Raw genomic sequence first — 24,810 nt, forward strand, 5'->3', positions numbered from 1 at the left:
AAATTATTTGAGTTAACTTCAATTAGAAATTAAACTTAAAGACTTAGATATTGTAAAAGAATGCACCAAATGTTTCGAGAAAATATTTTTATTTCAACATATACACTGAAACAACAAATAAACATAACAATCATTTATAAAATCAGACAATTACTCTAAATATGGTCATGTGTGTAAGTAGTGGATGAAGAGTGAGGAATACTGATCCCCAGTGCAAAATTCTCACAGAGCAGGAACATATATCCAATATTAAATATGAGTTCAATAATGTTTTTAGAGAGACATTACACTAATCTCTAGTAGGCTTTATTTTTGTACAGAAGGGTTTCACTTATTCTTTTTAAGTATCATGTCAAGCATTTTGAGAGCAGACTCTGGAGCATCTGAAGGAACCTAAGAAATAAGTTCATATTCAAATAAAAATTTTAATATAATATGTGTAATATCCATTTTGCTGAGCCCTAATGCATTTCTTAACCCTTTTGAGGACTGTGATCATATATATGTGATCCCGTGATTCTCCCTTCACAGCCCACAGTATTTTAAATAAAACGAGCCTTTTTGACTCGAGCGGCCCAAGGTCACACAGATGGGTTCCAGGGGGGATTGTGAGCCCAACTCAAAAATCCTGAAAATGTCTTGAGTAAAATCATTAATGACACATTTAAAAAAATTTATGTTTTATAAATTTAAATCATTGATATTTTCAAAACATGAAATTCTAAATAAATTATATGCAGCATAATTTAAATGCTTAATTATTTATAAGTTTAATTTTATCTCTTATTACATTTATTATTCTCCCAGAAAAAATATTTACAAATGAAAGGGATGTCAAGTATAAATTGTAGTTCTAATATTTTTTTGATAAAATATACAAGAATTTTTATAAATAAATGTGAATTTTTTAAACTTCTGGACCTTGGATTTCTGGAAACTTTCATATTGCGGTTAGCGGAAAACCAGATTTTTTCCGGAGCACAATCATCTCTGGGGTTCTCAATATGGTACACTCATCATAGAACTCATATTAGTACATATGCATACTTTTTAGTACATATACTCTTAGAGTATGGAAGTTGAAAATATAATTTCAATTCAGCTTGTGTGTTGTAAAATGTTTTCAAAGATTTCACACACACACAAAAAAAAAATTATAGAGTATTAGCTTTTCCAATATATCATCGAACTACAAAGCGAATAATAATTATATTGCCAACTTTGATGACAATAACATCACACTAAATAAGATAGCCAAGTTCTGTTACATGAACACATCATAAAAACACAGTTTTTTTTCGATGGTTGAACACTTATTAAAAAGTTAAAACTTTTTAGCCCAAAAATTAAAACAATTGCAATTAAGGTAGTGTTAAAAACATATGGCTAGTAAATGATCCCCAGTAAATATTTAATTATTAAACATTTATCTTAATAACAATGAAGAAATATAAGTTAACTATATATGTTGAATTATAAGCTATATTGGTAAAATTTATCATGATTTGAGTACTGCATTGGAGTATTTCCTTTGTTAGTCGGCAAACATAAAAGATTTGTAAATAAAGATTTCCGAAAATTTTTATCATTATTTCACTCAAACTATTACTTAAATTACGTTGCGACTTCAACACAAAGTTTAATCAAAATCGAGAACTGTTCTTCGAAATGTTTTATAACTTAAATTTACACTTATTTTACTTCAAACACTAATAATGTTTATTCTACTTGAAAGTAATTGCTTAACTAAATAATACTAAGTATGTACTTACCATATGACCAGCTTTTAAAATCCAAAAGAAGCTAAATTGCTTGAATGTCTTTACAAATCCTCCTGTGCGATCATTGGGAAATGTCAAAGGTTTCTTCGGAGCAGTCATAAAACCTTTATTGCCAGGCCAATTCAACTTTTCAATCCATGCTAGTGTGCCTGTAATGTCAACAAAAAACTTAAAAACACAAATTAAAACATAGTGTCAAACAATCTTTTTAGGAAAAATTATTAATTGCCTGTTATTAAGAGATATTTTAAAAGTATCATACCTAGAGTATCAACAATAAGATCCAACTGGCCAGTATAAACATTAACATCAATATAAGTTTCATTTGAAAGAAGTTCACTGACTGAAAAACAAAATAGCTTAAATTAGATCTGAAACCTTTAAACCCATTTGTTAATAATCAACAAATGCTTAGAAAGTTATTTCACATAACTCACAAGAACTGAAATTTTTAGGATATATTTTTAAGTACCTTAGTGGTATCTTAATACTTAAGTGGCAGACTAATGTATTCAGCCTCTCTTTCATTAACCTGTTAATACAGACTATGCTCTCTAATATAACACATCATTATAATGACAAGAGATGTACTGGGTTTTTAGTCTTCAGAACCAGTAACGGGTATTTAGTGAGGGGTAAGTGTCATATATGTTCAACAAAATTTTATCTAAAATAGTAACTTTATTATAAAAAATTATTGTAGTTTTAGAAATCCGTGTATTTCATCAGTTTCTTAACAATAAAGCTGAAATAACTGGTTTAGGTATGACATATTTTACTTTTGCGCACAATTTTAAATCTGAGAAACCTTTGTAAAGAGGACTTTAGAACAGAGAAATATGTTCACTAAAGAGAAGTGTCTACTTGAGAAGACATACAAGTTCAGAAAACAATGCTAAAAATTATTTTAGTTGTATTAATATAGTAGTTAAATAAATACAAGAATTAAATTGATATCTTGGAAAAGTTAATAAAATCGCAATGAGTAAAATTTAAAGTTAACTGTTGAAAAATAAGATATATCTGTATTATTCTCATACTGAGTTTGCTTTCAGCATATAAATAAGTGTAATGTTTTATTGTTTACGTTTTTAGACACAGCATTTTATAGAAGTATACAATAGTTGCTAAGAGAAGATAGATATTTTCTTACAAATGACTAATTATTTTATACTATCAGTAATTTCCCAAAAATTAAAAGTCATGTTAAAACCAAGATAATTTTTTTAATAAAAATTGTTATTGAAATTTTTTTAAGAAAATTTTATTTTAAAAATATTAAAACCTTTTTTTTTAATATTACTCACCAAAAAACTCATTTGGAGACATTTTGTTACATTTTCAGTAGAAGTTGATGAACATTTATATTGAAAAGAAGCCAGCATGAATAAAATTATCCATTGATAACTTTAAATTTTTAATAGAGCAGTTTTTTTACTTGTTACCTTTATAAATAGAATTTTCAACCAGTCCGGTTAACGTTAGCTTATTGTCGTGCTATCCATGAAATGATTTCATCTTTTTTTTTTCTTTTGTAACACAATTGCTTGTTAGTTTCACAGAAAAAGTTTTCCATAAGAGCAAATTTGCCCCTGGTTTGTTGCTCGATGTAGAAATTACTTTGGGGATTCAAAATTACTGGGATACCGAGAAAAAATCCTATTGTTAAGTACACTATAATCGCTGTTTTACTCTTCTGTTAAACTTTGGTGATAAAATAAAAAATTTCACTATGCATCTAGGAGTTTGAGGTAGACCTCATTGCACATAAATTACGTATACTATTATAAAACATTTTTCATTTAATATACTGTCATTTTAAAGTGTTATTAAAATATTTTATAATATCTTAACATCTAACAAAAGCTACATAAATAAATTCTACTCAAAATTCCCATAAATCTAATGAAAAATTAATTAATGAAGTCTATAGCAGATACCTGCACTTTATAGCAAAGTTTTACAGTAATCATCCTGCATACAAAAAGTCATCCCAAATTTCTTTTTGAAATTTTTTTTTAAAGCTTAGTTTTAAAAAGAATCTAAAAATAAAGACCTATGTTTTACAGGTGCGCAATAAATTTCCTTAAATCTTTATTTTGTAAATTATTTGTTTGATAGAAAATTAAAATTTTTATATTGTTTTGCATAAATGTTATGATACCTGGACGGGTAATCAATCTAAATTTTAACGGGTAACTGGAACTGGCGAGGTAAAACTAAAATTTTGCACTTAATTTTAAAAAAGTTTCAAAGAAATTATTAAAACCGCTATTTCTTTACTTATATTACCTCACATCAATACGGAGCATCTTGAATTGCTTTTGAATGAAAGAAGAGTAACACGATGTCCCTAGATTCTTATTATGTCAAGATGGTGGTACTGATCAATGGTCAAAAAATTAGTGACACATGGATTACTTGATAATCAAAAGCATATATTGCACCAACAATCACGTTTTATTTAGGTTAATAGAATGAATTCACAATCTGAATTTCTTTCAAAGAGTACAAATAATTTATCATTCTTTTTCTTGATTGAAAATTCTATTCTCTCTTGTGTAATGTTATTGCCCCTGTAGTTCATTTTAGTTTGAAAACGTATCATCTTTGCATTTATCTGAATGCATATTTTTTAAAAATGGCAGTCTGGAGCTAGATTATTATTTTAAAAGCATTTTTTGGCTTTTATTTTAGCTATGACATCTATTTATATTAACCATAATAAACAAAATATGTTATTATCAATCATCGCGTTAGTTGCCGTATTCGTATTAAACAAGGTTGCCACTCAAATCTGGAAAAAAAATTCCCTGTGTTTTCCCTGTACATATTATACACAATATATTACGAGGAAACAACAATTACTGTGCTCTTGTGTGAGCTATATTGGGCAAACTATTTTTATTAGTTTTAATTGCTAGAAAACAGCTGAACATACTTAAACATTATGCTACAGTAAATGAAATAGTTTAGTATAGCTGAAATGACATGGTTAGCTTTAAGACACGGTAAGCTGAAATAACATGGTTAGCTTTACCCTATAGATTAAGCTTTGAGTGGTCACCATTTTTTAAAAGACAAAAATAAGAAACAAAATTCCCTATCCCAGTTTGTAAAGAAAAAATCAAAATTCTCTGTTATTTTAGGTAATTTTTAAATTCTCTGTATTTTTTAGGTTTTCCCTGTGGAGTGGTAACCCTGTTAAAGTATAGCATTGTTTGCTCACATTATTCCAGTATTTCACAATTATGAGTAAATACTTAATGGTATTTTCGTGCACTCACGATAACATTCGTTTTCCTTTGATCAATCAAGATTAAATCAAGCATCAACTGTATTTTTTTCCTGAGATTTTTTAATCATAAGATAATGCTGTCACTAAACGTATATTTCGAAAAAATTTAAAAATTAATTACCAGAGGACACTACAGGTTTCATAAAATCTTCTGAAAGTGCTTCAAAAACATCAGATGACTGACCTAACACAGAAAATGATTAATTAAGTACACAGCTTTGTTAAAACTGAAAAAAGTAACAAAGAGAATAAGACATAAATTTATTTTTAAAAAGAAATGTAAAGAAAATATTAATTTTATATATTTTGTTGCCTAAGAGCACTTAACTATTTAATTAAAAGGATAAAATTGGCAGTGAAAGAAAATTAGAAATCAAAGTTATAAAATAAAATAGAAAATATTCAGTTTTTTAAATCCTATTCAATATTTATAACAGATTGCAGATTTGCCAATAGTGGTTAATAAAACTCAGTACAAAGAAAGTAAAAAATTTGTTCAGTGTATTATATGATTATATTCTTCCTTCTATTAGTAAAGTGTGACCCTTGGTAGGCATATTTGCATTTGGAGAGAGTAATGTTACTCTGACAAAGTCCAAGTTGAAATGTGAAATGAATGTAGAAATTCTAATCACCAACATAACAGATCCATATATGTCTATCTTTTACTTACAAAAAAATCACTAAGCTTTTGTGTTTTTAGATCATGTTTTCAGTTTAAAAAATTATATTAATTCTATAAGCATTAGGTAGGAAAATTATCATATTACCTAATAAAAGGTATAAGATGATCTTGATTGTTAAAATTAAAAAAAAAGGAATCTTTAAAAACAGTAATTCTAAATATAGTTAAACTCATTTTTGACATTATAAATCAGTACCCATTCAACAAATTTTAACCTGCATTAATGAATACTGAATTGCAAGTATGATGTTCTTTAACATTATAAATTTCACATAACTGATCATAATATAGCATACTGAATATAAATATAATAGTAATTCTAAAACAAAAATAAAACATAACCAAAATATATTAAAAACTTTAAAAAATTGAGTTGACTACTGTTGAATTACAAGAAATTGAGCTGAAAAATAAGAATAAAGTACAATTAAAAAGATAAAATGTGCTTCGCATTTTATGCTTTATTCCAATTGTTAAGCTTTATTCATAAATAGCACAAAGTATACTCTATTTCCCTTTAACAATGAAATATAGGTTTAAAAACTTTATTTATTTAGAAATTGATTCTCTCATTCACAGCTTGACTTTTTTTTATTTACTCAATATATCGGGACTCATTCAGTTGCTACAGAGATGAAATACTCTAAAAAATATTGAATACGGATAGCTAAAGCCTACATCCGCTAACTCCAAATTAACAGAGGTAAAAACCAGTAAAATCAAATAATTAAGACATGAAAAATACAAAAATTACAAATAAAAGGTACAATTGATATTTTTTTACACAAGAGTTTTTTTATAATATAATTTCATTTGATAACTTAAGCATTACTTACCACCCCAAGTGACATTTTTTGGTATGTCATTCAATTTTTGCCTTATCTTCCCATTCATCAAGTCAGACAAGACATCCCCGTATAGTCGGTCTACCTGTCTCCTGAACAACTTATCTTTGAGGGAGAAATAAATTATTCAGTTATTTATGAACTCTATTTTACACTCAACATTTAAATCAGAAAGAAAAGAATATAAATAAGATTTCTCTTAGGGGGGAGGTTAAAAATGTTTATATTTGTGACACAAGAATAATCATGAGTTAATTTATTATATTTCTTTTATCTTATCAGTTAATAAGTGAAATGTAATTAAAAATGAAAGTATAAGTTTTTTTTAAATCAAAATTATAAGGAATGGTAGTCTCAATAATTGATCAATGTGTAAATGTACTTTTTCAAAATGTATAGTTTTAATAACTACATATGCGGTTGCTCCAGAAGCAAAACTTCCAGAAATTATTTTAACATCTCATCGGTGAGCTTTTTATTCTAGGCATAGCTTGAAACGTGTGTTTAAGAAAACAGACACAGCAAAAAATGCACCATTGCAATAAACAATAAAAAAAACGTAATAAGAAATTTCATACTTTCTATTCCGTACTTATTTAAACACTAAGCATAGTTATTAAGTGGCAATGTCCTGAACTTCGAGGTAAGGGTGGCAAGGTAAATTAACAGAGATAACTCTTCAAACATCTCTATGCAATCAGAACACTAAATGATAAAGTGGTTTTGAAAAATATTAATTCAAACATGATTATTACCTTTATAAATTTATAGGACCCATGACGACCTTATAAAGAGACTTGCTGGCTTTTAATATCTTTTCGAAAAAAGACTGATTTTTTTTAAAAAAATGTACTAAATAATATAGATTTGTGAATGACATCTCATTACGAAATTATTTGGATCCATTAATTCATTCGTTAAAAAAGAAATAATTTTCATATGTAAATTTTAAAATCAGAATCAAATGCTATGTCCTTTTTTTTAAACATGCATTTCCAACCGTGTCCATTTTCTTAAATACCTATTTTGAGTTGTGTCCATTTTTCTAAACAAGCATTTCAGGCTATATCCAAAATAAAAAGCTCACTGATGATCTGAATTAATTTTCACGATAGCTAAATTGCTATTAACAGACAAAAACAAGTGAATATCTTATTTCTTGATTACATTATCTGCAAAATATTATAATAAAAACTTAGTTTTAACTCTAAAAATCAAATAATTACAAATAAAACTTAAAATTTTTTTTGCCATGATAGTGTAAAATATACAAAATTTTATAATAAAAAATGAGAAATTTCAATTATCAGTATTAAGTTTATACTAAAAAAAAAGAAGAGAAAAACAAAAAGATTTTTGTAAATACAATAGAGCAGATTGGCTGAGATAATTGACAATTAACTTAAAGGTTATTCTAGAATAGGGATGCACTACCTGTATTCCTCAAATTGTCGATAGGCAGCCCACAGTAAAAAACCACCTTAACAAGAGCTACCATATTTATAACTATTTTTTAAACTGATTTCAATTTTTTTTTTAAAGAAGTGAAATTATAACAATAAAATTTAAGCATATCGAGGCATTAAAAGATTCAAGTCTTTTGACATCTTAAAATGAAAAGATTTAATTCACTTATATGCAGTAAAAAAAATTTAAAATTTTATTTGTAGAAAAAGTAAAATCCAGAGGCAATTTAGTTTTTTTTTTCCTTAAAAAAAAAGACAAAGTATACTAAACTTCAAGTGTTTAATTTAAAATTATCATACAGATACCAAGTCCCCTTGAAAATAGTATATATATATAGATTGCTATAGTTTGTTTTTAATTGTTGAGAAAAGTTGGTATTGTTCTTATCATAATAAGGAAAAAATAAATAATAATTTAATATAAAAAAGACAATTCATTGAATCTTCGTCGGGGCTACAGAAAACTAACATTTCTTTTCTGAGGCTCGCTAGGCGAAAAAGGTTGTTCACCTTTACTATAGAATCATTAAAAACTGCACAAGGTTAACCAGACTGTGTTTACACTACTTTACATTTACACAGATAGTTTTACATTTGTATCAAAGTCTGATAATTAGTTAGCAAGAGAAAATGCTAATTGGTTTTAAAAAAATTAGGATTTAAATAAATATAGCAACAAGCAGAAAAATATTAATGTTTGTAAATGACTCAGAAGGGGCACTTTAAAATAAAGGTCTTAAATAAAATAGAAATAGAGTTTTAAATAATAAATCGACAGTTTAAATGCAGAAAAAAATAATCAAATAGCTTACACAGTCTGTGATTTTTAGGCAGAGTGTTGACAGATTTATTAGGTGATGGACCTTCATTCTTTAAAATATTATAGAAGTCGACTCCATTTGTAAACTAAAACAAGCACAGCAAATTTTTCCATAAATTTATATGTACAGTATGCAAAATAAAAAACAGAACAGCTTTATAACTATTAATCCAATGATCGGATTTTCAGGTACTAAACTGCACCTTAATAAATATTGATCTAATAATGGGTTTTTTCAAGTAGTAAGATGCAATTTTAATGGTTCGAGAGATAAGCCTTAAATATGGAAATTAATTCCTGCAAAGGATATTTTAAGTTCTAAAATGGACACAAAAAATCCATTTCACTTATATTTTATATTAATTTATAATTAAATTATTTTTCATTAAATCCCAAACTGTTGAAAATGCAATCGCCGAAACCACGCAGACAATAAAATTCCCCCAAATCGAGAGATCAAAAAGTAATTCAACAAATGTGAGATTTGAAAATCCCCATGCATGGTGTAGCACTAAGAAACAGTGAAAATCCTTAGCAATAACTGTCAAAATTTCAATCGTATATCCACGTGGGATTGTGGGTGAGTCATCAATAACTGAGTGCAAAATATGTGATTTGAAGTTTGCCGAACAGGATAATATTTTATTAAAACACTGAGATTTCAAAAATCAAGTGAAAATCTGTTTTAATAACTACTGAAAAAAGAATAATCAAAACCACGAAGATTCACAGTGGAATCAACTCTAATCAAGTGGATCCAGAAATTATTACTAACTGAAATATGTCATTCGGAATTCGCAGTATGTTAAAGGGGCATATTTAAATATGGAGATTTTAAAAAACCTTGTGGAAATCTGTAACAAAGGATGCGAAAATATTGCAAACCATGTGGATTTATTGATTGTTGATAGAAATTGATGTTAACAATTATCTATTGATTATTTTTAATTGAATTAGGATTTCTTTACCTTAAAGACCTATTATTCGGAAATAACTATTTTCTGCACTTGCCAAAGTTCAGACAATTCCGAAAATGGGAATTTATCACTGTATTTATGTATGTATATGTATATATATACAGGTACAATTTTAAATAATCGGAAATATTCAGGATGGGCATAAACTTTATTAACCAACTCCTCATTCTCTGCATCTACTGTGTATCAGATACTTTATATATTTAAAAATATAAGTACTAAATTACCTTTTATAACTATGCCTAAGCACAAACTGAGTCATGTGCCTAAGTAAGTAGAAAAACTTGATTATCAATCACTACAACGATAAATGATATCTTTTTATAAAATTCATTGTAAAATGAATTTTACATTAAATTATATGAGAATATATCATAACTCAAACAATAAAATGGTATATACTTTAAAATCTAATATAATTATACTAACATTGCCAATCAATTCTTGGATCTGAGAAAATCCATCAGTTGCTTTTTTGAACTGACCAGCGGCTAAAGCCTGTTTAACTTCATATGCATGTGCTTTAATTGACTGAAGTCCAACTTTATCCAAAAGAGACTGAAAAAGATTTTATAATAGGTTAATAAAGACAAATAGTAACTATCATATAAGCCTACCTATTTTTTAGTAAAAAAAAATATGCATTAAATATTAATAGTATAACCATGCTTGAAATGTTTTGCAAAATCTGAATACATGTCAGCCCTATAATAGTGTACAGCAAATGACAGTAAGTTATAATGATAATTAATAAAAACGTAACAAAATTGATAACTAAAAAACTGGTGATTAATTAAACTTCTGTAACTCTGATTATCTGCTGTTATTCAACTTCAACTTAAATAAAATTATATAAACTTTAATTACAAGATTATTAAAATCATACATGCTTGATTTTCTAAACATAAATCAAATATGAATGCAAAGCATATTTTTTGAATAACAGAAGTGAAAATTCAGTAGAGTAGATCAAACATTTTGGTGAACAGCAAGTAGAATAGGCAGACAACATTGTGAAGAAAAATATGTAGGATCATTCTTTTATATATATAATGTGTCCTTAATTGCATCCAGACTCAGATGTATCCTCTAGTACTATAGAGAGCATAAATTTTTAAACCCCATAGTACTTAGTTTATAAAAGTTTAACAGCTTTTTTAGAAGAAAGGAGATTGAAAATGTTTGTCTTTATTGAAAGTGTACCGTATTTTTCGGCGAAAGCGCCGCTTCGTCACAAGCGCCGCACCTGGATAAAAATGAATTTTTTTAAAAAAAAGTTATAGTAAGCGCCGCAATGGCGCTGAACCGCGTATATCAGCATCCTTTCAGAAGAGACCTTTAAATGACCATTTAGAATATCTGTATAATAAAAAATTAAATTTTTTTATGCATTTCATAAAATAAAGTTTTAATTTCTAAATTATAATAAAAAATTTCTTTTTCAGCAAAAAAAAAAGCAACAAAAAAGTTTTCTCTTTCAGCAAAAAAAAAAGAAAACAACAAAACTATATAAAATAAAGTTGTTCTTACTAGTTGGCACCGCGCCAAAAAACAAGAACAGCAAAAAGAATATTTATATGTTCAGTAGCTGAATTAAGGCTGAACTGATTGCAGGAATCCGTAAAACAATGCAATAAGAAAAATAAAATAAAAATTTATTAAAAGAAAGATTTTAAAATAAAAAGATTTTAAAATTTATCACCGTTAACAATTTGAGGAAAAACTAATACATAATAACGAAACAGCTAATAATAACGAAATAACTAATAATAACAAGAATAAGAAATAACTAAGCAGGCCCCAAAAAAATTCTGAAGAAATGAGCGAACGGGAAATAAGTTTCACTTTCACAATCTTTCAGGGTGGAATTTTAGTGAGTAGAATGCCCTCTCCTTCAATGGAAATAACCCAATGTGACTCAATATTTAAAAGGGGTTGGGGAAAAGAAAAGGGTATGGGACCCCTAATCCAGCATTCCAAAATTTGGCACTTAATCTGATCTAATCTTTTTTTTAAATTTTTTTTAAAGAAATTTATATTGATAAGACAAAAAAAATCAGCTATATTCTTTTTATTTGGAATTTTATTCTGTTGAAGTAACTTACTTTATTTTATCTTTTAAAAATAAAAAAGAAGCTTGAAAAAAAAAATTCTGTGTCAAAAGAAACATCTGTTTCTTAAGCAGTTTAAAATAAAGTGAGAAGTAAAAACACTTGCATTTCCAATGAACAAAATAAAGAAATGGAAGTTGGAAAAAAACTGATCAATCAATCTTGACAGCTGTGCTTTACCCCCAAATTTCCCTCTTCTGTTTGACCATAAATTGGCCACACCCAGTTGACATTGAAACTACCACGTGGACAACAAAATGAATTCTATCCCTTTTGCGGTTTTTTATTCGATTCATTAATTTTTTTTTATTTTGACGCTTTTTATTTTTTCTTGTTAATTGTTGCTCGCTTGTTTTTTTTTTATCGTTATTAGTTTTTAGCTTGTTTTTTGTTGATATTCATTGTTAGTTTCTTAGCATTAATTGTTAAAAAAAAAATTTTTTTTTGTAGTTCCCTGTTACCTTTTTTTCTTCTTCTTGCGAGGTAAGCGTCTTTCGTTAAAACAAAATGTTATCTAAAAGAAAAAACGAGAACTGTGATCTCGCTCTAAAGAAGAAACGATTATTTCTTCTTCATAGGATTCTGATTATTTCTTCTTGATTATATTATATAGATTATTATTTTGATTAGTAAAATTTCTCTTAAGATGGGCCAGTTTTAAATTCACCCCACTCCATCATAATCTACGATCGAAACTTGACTAAATCTATTGGTTTTTCTGAAATTAACAGTGGAATTGAATTATAGTAATATTTGGGGGCCATATTGGAATTTTGCGAAAGAGATCCGAAGTTCGGCATTTCGCCAGTCCCGCGAGTGTCGGGTTTAGGGTCCTATTCTTCCTTTTCTGTTCGCTTAAATTACTATTGCCAAGGCGCTAAATACATTTCTAGATTGCGATTTTTCCTTAAGCTGGGGGTGGATACAAGATGCATACCTTTTAAATTTTCTCCTTATGCGATGTTTTTTTAAAATTATTATTTCGTTTATTTATTTTCTTACAGGCTGCTGCCGAAAGTTTGCTAAGAATTGGCGATGTTCTGCAGCAGATCGCAATACGGGTGAATATTTCGTCGACTTCGTTTTTTAATAGTCTTTCTCTCAGAAAATTATTTCATCTTAAATAACTTTCCTTGACAAATTTTTTTGCTACAAAAAAATATTTCGTCGGAAGCGCCACTGCATCGGAAGCGCCGCATGTAGGAAAAAAACAACTTTTTTTTCGATAGCGCCGCGGCTCTTCCGCCAAAAAATACGGTAACTCTTAAGTCTGAGCATTACAAAAATGGTGCACAGAAAAACTGTCAACATTAAATAATAATGAAATAATTTTATTTTTAAGATAAACAAATTGAAGTTTAGATACATATCAAATCAATAACTTAAGTTATGTCACAGTCTTTTCTTGGAAAGTAGAAATTTACATTTTTTAAAAATTTAAAATAAATAAATGAAACAGTTTAATAATTTTTGTCCATTTTTAAATTATAACAGTTCTTTTCCAGTAATAGTATTTGGTAATTTTTTATAATTTTTATTTTAACACGGTGAAAATGTGATTTCGTTATGAAATTTCATTTAAAAAAAGGCGACATTCAATGCATTAAAAAAGTTCACATGTATTTTATTATTACTCTTTGAAGAAATTTAGTTACTTTTCAAAAAATTAAAATTATAGAAAAAAGCGAAAAAAGAGCAAGCAACTTGACATTTCATATAATTAACAGTACTCTATAAAATAAAATTTACTTCAATGTGAAACCTTAAGGTTTAGGAATTATTACTTTGTTTAAAGGTACTCAAAAAACTTCAAACAAAGTTAGAAATTTGTATTGCTAACAATTTTAATCATAAAATATTCATGATCATTCATAGAAAAACAATAAATACTACAATGTGATATGGAAAAAAAACTTGCATCTAAACTTTGCTGCACACAAAATTAATAAATAATTACAGTTACTTACTGTAGCATACAAATATGGACCCCAGGTATAAACTGAATCGATGGGTGATATCCAAGAATCACCAAGTGCAATTCCCTTAAAGTTGACATTGATGGTTTTACTCTTAATTGCCTGAAATAATTTAATAAAATGTGCATCTAATATAATAACTTAACAAGCACAAAACAATAAATTTCTATTAATGCTGTACATAAATTGAAGACTTTATAAATAAACTTAATATAGATCTAAAAAAAGTTTAAACGTTTCCTTAAACATTATATTTTTATTAATAAACTGAATACTAAAAATTTGCCTGGCACTTAATACATTACACAGGGGAACAAATTTTTTGTTGCATTTATACAGATACTTGATTTTGTCAAATTCGGGTGTGAGGATTTCAAATTTGATATTAGTTTTGGTCCTAAAGCTACAGATTTTTTTTAAAATTTATTAAATGTCATTTTTAGATCATTTTTTTGTCAAAATGCACAAGTTTAAGAAAGCGATGTATAACAGGATTGGCATAAAAGTTGCAACAAACTTCGAGGAAAGTTAAGGCACATCATAAGGATTAATATTGCATGGGAACCTATACCCAGAAATGACGTTACTTATTTACGGATAAAGTTATAATAAGGAAGCAGTCCTAGCTTCTTAACTTGTACATCTTGACAAAAAAAAAAGAACAAAAATAAAAATGTCATTAAAAAAAAAAAAATCTGTAATTTGGACAAAGAAACGGATTGCACATTTGAAATCAGTGACGTGGATATATCCAAGATCTCTTAAAAACTCTCATGTAACAGAAGAAAAAAAGAAAAAATTGTTCTTCTGAGTAATTTAACTAGCACAAAACAATACATTTCTATATAATGCTGTATAAAAATTAAAGATCTCATAAATGAATTTAATATAGATTTAATAAAAAAAGCACAAATATATCATAAAACATTAACTTTTTTACCAACTGAATATAATTTGTCTGAAACTTTATACAATATACAGAATTAAATGATGCTTCAGAAAAAATGAAAACAACTTTTTTTTTTCTTTCAATTTTAACATATAGATTATATGTATGCAACTGATTAGGCATTAGCATTACAATAAGTTCAATGCTTATTTTATAACAATAGTTTTACATTTATTAATATAACTTTATGATTTTTTAAGGTATTAGTAACACCACTTTTTCTTTGAAAAAAAAAACATTCCATGGATGGTGATGGTTAAAATTTGTAATATCAACATAATGAATTTTGTTTATTACTAAGTATTATTTTGATACTATGAAATTTGATAACATTGAATTCCAGAGTTATCCTTTAAAAACACAGATCAATAAATAAAATTTTTCTAGTACACAAAGTTCATACAGTAATTAGATTGCTAAAAAAAATTTATAAAGTAGTTTGATAAATAAACATTTATACTTGAGTTTTATTTGGCTTTTTTAAAATTTGTGTTCAATCAGCTATCCTCACAAGAAACTTGTAGTGAAACAAAACTTTATAAAAAGTAAAATACAATAATACTAAAAACTGTCACCTTTTTACATTTGTCAAGTTTTTCACACTGAGTCTTTAGGGGAAAATTTGTTTTAAGAGATCAAAGTAAGCTTAACAGCTTTCAGCACTATGAAGTATGTTATGGAAATTGTGTTCATTGCTGTAAATTTGTTAAATAGACAAAAATAAACATAATAAATGAATACTGAATTTAATAAAAAAAGTTTTCCTGTGATATTAGCGCCTCTAACCAAATTTTTTTTTCTTAATTAGCAAGCAAGCTGAATTCAAGAATAACAAGAGTTAACTCAATCAAATGTTTTTTGTCAAAGTTATCAATAGTAGAAATATTTTCCGACCATCAGTCCAATTTTTTTTAAATTCCACTTTTTATTATTGCTATGATAAGCAAAAATTATATCGTTTAAAAGAAAAACAATATAGGAAAAAACATTTAAGTAGTTGGTCATACATTTCCATTATTATAACACGCAGTGAAAAAAAAATTTTTTTTAAAAAGAAATATTAATAAGTATAATATAAACAAAAAAACAGCCTTTTCTTTATAGTTTTTAAACAATGCAGAAAAAGAATACAACTCTTATTTTAATTGGAAATTAATTTATCAAGAATTATAGGATTCTTTGAATAGATTGATTATAAAGTTCTTCTGTCAAAATTTCATTTTTCATTTCAAATAATAAAACAAAATTGATGCTGAAAGATATTTAAAAGATTATCTTACTAGCTGAGCTATAAGGGAAAAAAATTCATTTTCTTCTTAATTGTTAGAACATTCTAAGTAGACAATCTACTTTAGTTAAGCATGTTTAAAATTTTTATAAAGATCGTTAACTATTAAATACTACTTACCACTAAAATTTTTTTTTAATTTGTTGTTTATTATGATTTCTACTGTGAGACTTAAGGTTAGAATATTATTTTAAAAACAAAGCCATGAGAAGTACACCGAAATGAAAAAAAATAAATAAATAAAATTAATTTTCAAAACATTTACCTTGGACAGAGCAAGAGCGAAATCCACAGTCATTTTTCCTCCATAGGATTCACTAAATATATACAATGGAGATTTCTACCAATGAAAAAAAAAAAGGTTTAGAAATTAAAATAAAAAAATATACCTGTTAAGTATCGAATGCATTAATTATAAGAAGATAAGATAATATCGAATTTTCTTAATCTTGCTACATTTAAATCAAACTGCTGATTAATAAAAGCACGCTATCAGTTCACACTCCAGTACCAATAATTTTTTAAATATAATATTGAAACTATTACATCCTGCATCAATAATGTGTCAGAGTACAATTTCTGATTAAATTTAACACAATAAAATTTGAAAGATTCTTTAAAAAAACTAAAAAAAATTTCAGCTTTTCTATGAAATTTGCAAGCGTGATTTTGAATATATTCAATGATTTCAATGATTTTGAATATATTTCACTTAACTAATTATAATGTCACTGATATACTTTTTTAATCTTAAAAACCAACTTTTTCAAATACATTTAATTAAACTTTACAACAATTTTAAAAAAGCATTAAATTGTGATTGTGATGCTTTGTTTAAGAATTAGTATAATTTTAAACAGATAAACATTAGAAAATAATAAAAATTAATTAATTAGTTACTTGGAATTCTGGAACAGTATCTAATATTGAAGTTAAACAAGTGACAAGATCATCAGCTATTTGCTTGTTAGTTGTAGCCAGTGCAGACTTATTGGTTACATAACTGAAGCCAGTACCAACAGGATTGTCAATAAACAACAAGTTTGCTTTGCTGAGCTAAAAAATAAATTATTGCATAAAAAATTATTTATAGTTTTTAATTTTATAAGCGAGCAATATTCTCCAATAATTTTACACTTTAGCACACACCATAATTTTTTAAAATTTCAAATATCCTTGATTTTACATAATTTAGACTTATAGAAATAGGTTTTAAAATTTTACTAGAAGCTATGTATCCTTAAAATGTAAGTTGTTTCTCATTTTTTTTTTGTCTAAATAAAACCACAAGCAAGCATCACTGATGTTATCTTTTAAATAATGAAAATAAAAATAATAAAAAGAACTGTCTGCAGTTTTATCTTTAGCAATATATATCACTAAATCCAGGAGAAAAATTCATTTTTCTTCTGGGTTTAGCAATATATATCGCCTTTTTGAATAATCTAATTAAATTTTTAAAAGATTTTTTAGGATTGGAGACTAAAATGTCCCCTAAAAACAAATTTTAGAATTCTAGCATAAGCAGTTCTAGAAATATAAAAAGACACACAAACTCTTTCTTTTATTTTTATAGATAAAAACACAAAGCATAGTAAACAAGCTTTACCAATTCTAATTTGCTCCATGTTCTGTCTGTAACCACTTATTTAAAAAATGTTACACACCACTAAAATGTAAAACTATTAGTTTCAAAACCTTTCATGCTTTTTAAGCAACCTCTATTCTTAGCAATCTAGAACTAAAGAATAATTTTTTTATTTATGTAATAACATCTTTAAAAAGTGATGGTGAGAAAAAATAAAAATGAATGGATTGAATGATTGGCATGCACTATGATTGCAATAGTGATGGTGTTTGAAAGATACAAACTTACTGAAATGCACTGATTTATAATTATCGAAAAAAGGGGAAAATATACCCAAGTAGAATTCCTTGGTCTCAAGTGCTCATCTAAGGGTCCTATCTCTAAAAAGTTACCATAGCCAGTAGATGATGCTCCTGGACCACCCTATTAAGAATGCAAAAGAACATAATATTTACTAAAGGTAAAAACTAAAAAAATTAGTAAAAATTTGAACACCTATAAAGGAAATATAGAAAAATTTAAAAAACATTTGTTGTAAATAACATTTTAAAATATTTTATTGAAGTTAATTCACGAAATAATGTCATTTATATTATTTGTCAGACATCTTTGCTAAACTATTTTACAACCTTTAATATAAATATGCGCGTCTAGTCATCCTCAACTTTTGGAGAAGGGGAAAAATCTCCTTCAACAATTTACAACACTTTAAAGATTTTTTAAAAATATTGCTAATAAAAACATGCCAAGTAAGAAAGTTTTCTTAAAACATACTAAAGGAGTTACAAAAACAATGCTTGAATGGGACTCCTAACTTAAAAGCATTTTCTGTAATTAAAGCTGTCTATGATAAAGAGAGTCACGACAGTAGTGATCAGGGGCAACAACAGAAAAATCTATTGCTTTAAGTTCTTTCACTCATTCCTTCTTTTGTAAGGTTGCTTGTATTCCTTCTTTGTTAGGAAGAGGTTTTTTAAAGAGAGGGCAAAAAAGATTTGCACTTTCTTACTTTTAAAAAAAAATGCATATACATAAATATCACGAGTTAGAACTTAGGAAGTTGTTCAAAATCATACGAATTTAGAAATTTGACTTCTGTTTCAGAACAATCAGCTCATATAATCTTGCAAAGGTCGTTAACCCTTTTTTAATTATAATTTCATAAATTTTATTTAAAAAATTATCAAAATTTCTCCAGTTAAATTAGTATTTTATATTTAAAGTAAAATAGCTGTAAAATTTGTTTAGTATAAATAATGCTTTTGAAACATTAATATTTTTAAACACAGAAGCAAAGTGTAAAAATTTCATAGAATAATTGAAAAACTTTCCTGAATTCAAGATAGTAATTTTTGTAAATAACTGATAATTTTTAATAATTTTGATTTTTTAACCTTGTCATGCCAAATACAAGTAAAGCAACAACTGTTCAAAATTCGCTGTCTTGCGCCCATGATTTCGGCATTTTATTACGTCAATCATTAAATGTACAGGGCGAATTTCGATGCGCGTTCAAAGAAGCAGCTAGCTCAAGACATACTAGCAATAGGCCTTTATGTTCAAATCACTGAATTTGCAGATTTTTCTAAATTTTTTCAATTTTAAAGTATTATGTGGAAATTCTTACAACACTAGAGAAGTTGGGTAAAACTATTCATGGTAGTGGCTTGCTAGACCAATTGGAAAAAGTGAGACAATTTTCAGCAAAAAAATTATTTCGTTTATAGCTATTTGTAAAATTGAATCAGCAAAACTGTTCTGTCAATATCTAGGATCATTTTCAAAAAGTTGTACAGATTTTACAGAGTAGGAAAATGACAAAAGTGGGAATGATGAATACTGTAATATATATTAAAAGACAGTATTGATATGTTTTGAACTGAAAAAAAAAAATTAAAGAAAATTTGCTTGAAACAAAAGAATACAGCAAAAAATTTGATTATGCTCCTATAGAAGATCTCAGAAAACAAAGAAGAAAAAAAGACATTAAAGTTCTTTCTGGAAACTACTCAAAATCATGTTACAGAAAATGTAGCAGAAAACTACAAAAACAATATTTTGCGATGTACTGATTCTGCAGTTTAAAGACAAAATTTCTGATTTTATCTAAATGGAAAGTTGTAGAAACAGAAAATCGCTTACCGCTGAAAGAAGAAAGTCTGAAATTCCTATACGATTATCCAGCTTATGCTTAATGCATGTGATTCAAAAGAAAAGATAAAAAAATTTTTTTTTTAAATATTGCAACCGAATTCTGTAAAGGAATTAGTTAAAACCTTATGCTCAGTGACACCTGAAGTTAGATGCTTCTTCAACAACATCGAAAAACTAGCAAAACTCATCTTACTTGTTCCTAGTTCCAGCTGCGAGGAAGAAATAAGTATTATTTGTTTTGACAATTTTTAATAATTCAAAAAAAATAAATTATAATGAAATTTCAATCAATTATTATGAATCTTATTTAAAAAAAATTGTATTATATTTCATACTGATACAGGTAAATAGTTGTTTTATTCAACAATAAAATAACTTTACTTTAATTCCCACAAAATCATTCCTTTTAAATGTTTTTTTTTTCACTTCTATTTTTAATTGAAAATTAAATTGTTCAATGGCATTGTACACTGTTAAATGTCATGTATTTAAATGTGTTGTGTCGCCATGTAAAGGCAACTTGCCAATTTGACAAGCGCTTCTTAATGTTTGTGTTTATTACTTTGCTCATTGAGGATGCGCTATAGTGAGCATTCTATAATAAAAAATTTGGATACAAAAAACATCGTTCTTTCGTTTGTTGAGGACATTCTATGGTGTATTATCCTTTATTAAAATCAATCGGTAAATTTACAGTCCACTCAGTAAATTTACAGTAAATCGTCGTAAACATACACTATTCCAAACATAAAATATACTTATTCACAATCAAAATGCACATTTATGATAAATAATTAAAATGTACCTGCAGCCATATCACAAGAGGATAACTTGCATAGTTAGTAGTCTGGTCAGTATAATAGAGCCACCAAAACATGTGAGCATCCTTCCTGACATCAACATAGCCCCAGGCTTCTTTCCTATCAGCAGGAGCTGCTACAGCAATGAAATCAATCTTAGTAAATAAATAAAATTATAATTAAAACTACCATATAAATTAAGATATTGCCAACAGGTAGAATAAAGCACAATGCTTTTGTTATTTTCAATAAATTTTGGCCATGCGAGACTTTATCAAATGAAACAAAAATAAGAATATTCAACCGAAATGTTAAATCAGTATTTTTAAATGGATCAGAAACCTGGTACAACTTAAAAACAAATATAAATAAGTAACAGGCTTTTATCAATAAATGTATCAGAAGAATTTTTAATATAAAATGATTTCTTAAAATATCTAACAATGAATTATTCAAAATCAGTAAATAAAAATCAATAGAATTAGAAATCAGAGAAAGCAAATAGCGATTATTGGACACGCTATCAGAAAATCGAAAAAACTCCAAGATGCTAGACTGCAAAACATAAAGAGAAATAAAACACTTGGCCACAGACAGGGAGAGATAGGGAGTCTCAACAAAGATCCTAAGCTCCCTATGGAGTGAAGAGGTATAAGAAGAAAACTAAGTATATTTCTGGTATTAATCAATATGAAAGATAACACTCAAAACCATTAGCAATAAATAATTTTCATTTGATTTTATTAAAAAAATAAATAATTATAACTGTTTTTTATGCGGCGGGGATAGCCTGGTAGGTAGGGCGCTGGTCCCATGTTTCAGAGTTCATGGGTTCTAACCCCGCTGGCCGAAGACTCCCCGTGTAGTAAAATGGTGACTGATGCATGTTAAATCTGTCGAGTCGCAAAGTCCTCCATGTTCCCATAACAAATCAAGACCTCTGGGGGGTACTGAATTGGAGATCGATCGTTTTCTGATTCAGGTCAAAATTACGATCTGTGGATGAATGAAAGGATGTATGAATGGGTCCGTTCTATAAAAGGGTGCGGCGAATGGGGGTGGCAGAAGTCGAATTCTTGGCCATAGATGGCGCCATTGGAAAACAAGAACAATTGCACCTCTCTGCCTAAACAGGCATATGAAACCAACCATTTTTTTATTTCGAATTGTTGCCAGTGTATTTTCGTTGAACAGAAAAATCATGATACAGTACAGAACCCGTTATCCGGAAATCAGAAAACCAAAAAACCGGAACGAAATTCGATAAATTTTCCCGCCATTTTTTTAAAAAAATGCTTTTTTCCTCATAAGATTTTAGGATCTTTCTTTCTTTTTTGAAAGATGTTTACCTTACCATCATTTTGGAAATAATCATTAGTGTTTTACTTCATCGTTTTTTCTTCTTTTAAGATTATTTCCCAATATATATATATTTTTAGTTGAGTTTAACAATAAAAAAACGGCTTTTTGTAGCGATTCAGAAAACCGAAAAAATCAGTTCTCCGGAATAGCGATGGTCCCGATCGTTCCGGATAATCGGTTCCCTACGGTATAACCATTAATAAACATAACAAATACAGACATCTTTAGTTTTGATTGGTAAAAAATTGAAAAAAACTTATAATCGTATTCACTTTGTAACTAATTTATTTAATTCATATTTAATGATATTTACCAGTGATACTTATTTACTATCCTTTTTTTAATATTATTTGCTATTTTTAAAATTTTGATTATCATTCAAAATTAAGGCTTAACACTGAAAGTGTTATCATTATAAAATAATCACATCTTTCATTATAAAATAATCACATGTAATAATATAATCACAATATTATGATAAATATATTTAGTAACGATTTTCAATTATTTAAAGAGCTAAATAAGCAATATTTACTTCAGAATAAGTTATTTACTTTTTTAACCTAGAGAATGAAAAATATCCCCCATTCAAACACAAACAATTAAAATAATGAAAAGAAAAAAAATTATAGTTATATTCTAAATTATGCATAAAAGCAAAAGTATAGTACATCACCTAAAATTAGAATAAATTATTAAATAAAAAAACAGATAAATAAATATACCTTATGCCACTCTCTCTAAAAATAATTGTTTTATTCTACAGCTATGTTAACCAGATGATTTTAAGTTAACAGAGTTTTGGAAAGAATTCCATTTTAATTTAAGAAATGATACTATTTTAGTTAAGAAATATCTATGTTTTGTAGTAAAATATGTTAAAGTATAAATAGAATTCTCCAAAATTTGAACATATTTGTGAATTACTTTGATCAAATTCCAACAATTTTATGATTATATAAATATTTTAAAAAATGTTCCTTGAAAATTTTCACATATTTTTTACATTCTTGGCTAAAACCAATTGGTCATAGAATTTTCATAATTAATGCATAAGATGTAAAGTTTTCTTCAATTGTAAAGGAGCATTTTCATTTCTGAATCATGGAACTGAATCATGTAAAATAACAATTTACACAATAATTAATTTCAATGGTAATTAGTTGCTATAATAAATATCTCAGACTTAAAGCAGTGCTAGATTTCAGTCTGGAACTCAATATTAGGATACTTTAAATGAAAAATTATCTGAAAATGTACCAAAAAATAAACTTAAAAGAGTAGAAATAATTTAATGCTAGCCCAACTAAAGACTAAAGATCATGTAAACAGAATATCTCAATTTTCAAAAACGGGTGTTTTAATTGAAATTTAAGAAGGTGACAACACGTGGCCTTGAAATAGCAATATAAGGATCATTTGTATTACTAAAATTCATAACTTATAAGTTCTGATTAGAATATTTAATTCCTAAAGACATGCAAAACCCAAAGGGAATTTTAAAATTAAACAATGTAGATTAACACTTCGAACTTTAAATTATAAATACCTAATTGGCCATCACAAAATAAATTATTACAAAGGAATAATACGCTTTCACATAATTAAAAATCAAGGCTATACATGATAACGATTTGAATACGTATCTACAATTTAAAACATGTTCAAGCAACATGCAAAATAAATTTTAAATTAACGTCAATATAATTATTAATAAAATTAAAAATTTAGAATTTTAATAAACAATAAATTACCTGAAGAAGCCCCACAAAATAATACCACAGCAAAGAGAACAAAAACTTTCATGTTTGCTATGAGTCAAGACCTTATGATAGTGACTGGAAAATTTCCCTTTTTTTCAAAACAAATATTATCTCGCACTGATCAAAGTTCAATTCAAAAATACTCTGATACTTGAGAACGGATCTCTTAAAATTTAGAACGTAGTAGAAATAACTTCCTATACAAAAACCAAAATAATTACAAACAAAAGACAGGACACTGCTGCTGTATAAATAGGAACAAAAATATCGCTGATTGACGACAATAGTTTCACATCAACAAGAGCCGCTAAATGAAAACAGAAAGTAGAAAACCGGCTTGAAGCGGAAACTGCTGACTGCTTAGTTTCGTATTTCACTTCTCAAATTACGCTTATCCAAACTGAACGAATTTCTTTCTCCGCAGGTTCATTTTAATATTTCGGAACTGCGAGCGAGTTAAGAATGGATGGTGCTGATGCAAAACAAGCGTGTTCTCAAGCGTGAACTAGAGGTTACTAACATCAAGGTGGTAATGATTAGTTTGGTCATTTGCAATTTTTTTCGCATGCCAAAAAAACGTATGCAGTGGGAATGCATTTCTTGAAATTCATCCTATTTCAATTAAATGCGTGCGTTGATTTTTTGTGACAGCCTATTGTCATCTTACAATAGCCTATTGTCATCTTACAATAGGCTAAATTGCGTTAGATCAGGTTAATAGATCTCTAGATCAGTGTTTCCCAAATTGTGGTACGCGTACCTCCAGGGGTACAGGGGCAGTTTAACGGGGGTACGCATTCTTATGCGAAATATCTTGCAACAACGAAAGTCTCAAAACATTTCATTTAAAAACAAAGCTAGCCATGGAAATTTACGATTATGTAATTTTCTATTGGCTATTTTTTGCAGAGTTAATAGTTAATAATTAGTAGTGTAAACAGCCAGTT

At 27.4% G+C, this 24,810-nt stretch overlaps 1 protein-coding gene across 2 annotated transcripts; it reads right to left on the reverse strand.

Annotated features, from left to right (window-relative positions):
• Positions 1-72: 72 nt before the first annotated feature.
• Positions 73-24,671, reverse strand: LOC107454967 (retinoid-inducible serine carboxypeptidase). 2 transcript variants are annotated; one of them, XM_016072352.5, is made up of 13 exons: positions 23,855-24,671; positions 20,744-20,871; positions 18,118-18,207; positions 17,097-17,252; positions 16,462-16,536; positions 13,951-14,061; positions 10,302-10,430; positions 8,888-8,981; positions 6,601-6,714; positions 5,201-5,263; positions 2,044-2,124; positions 1,773-1,930; positions 73-393 (listed from the first exon to the last, which is right to left on the reverse strand). In XM_016072352.5, the coding sequence occupies exons 1-13, from the start codon at positions 23,904-23,906 to the stop codon at positions 328-330; spliced, it is 1,317 nt and encodes a 438-aa protein (XP_015927838.1). In that variant the 5' UTR covers positions 23,907-24,671; the 3' UTR covers positions 73-327. The 2 variants fall into 2 exon arrangements, with proteins under 2 accessions (XP_015927838.1, XP_015927829.1); XM_016072343.4 differs by having other exon boundaries at positions 20,744-20,874; positions 23,855-24,509.
• Between the last annotated feature and the right edge of the window lie 139 nt (positions 24,672-24,810).

The sequence above is a fragment of the Parasteatoda tepidariorum genome, chromosome 8 (assembly GCF_982258835.1).
Source record: "Parasteatoda tepidariorum strain Cologne lab strain chromosome 8, Ptep-v5.0, whole genome shotgun sequence".
In the NCBI taxonomy this organism is placed as follows: domain Eukaryota; kingdom Metazoa; phylum Arthropoda; class Arachnida; order Araneae; family Theridiidae; genus Parasteatoda; species Parasteatoda tepidariorum.

Bases quoted from the DNA above. Each gene is read 5' to 3' on its own strand.
- LOC107454967 (XM_016072343.4), bottom strand. From the start codon at position 23,906: ATGAAAGTTTTTGTTCTCTTTGCTGTGGTATTATTTTGTGGGGCTTCT. The intron at 6,715-8,887 runs GTAAGCTATTTG...TCTCCCTCAAAG, and splicing joins GCCTAAAAATCACAGACTGT to ATAAGTTGTTCAGGAGACAG. The intron at 1,931-2,043 runs GTATGATACTTT...TTGACATTACAG, and splicing joins TCTTATTGTTGATACTCTAG to GCACACTAGCATGGATTGAA.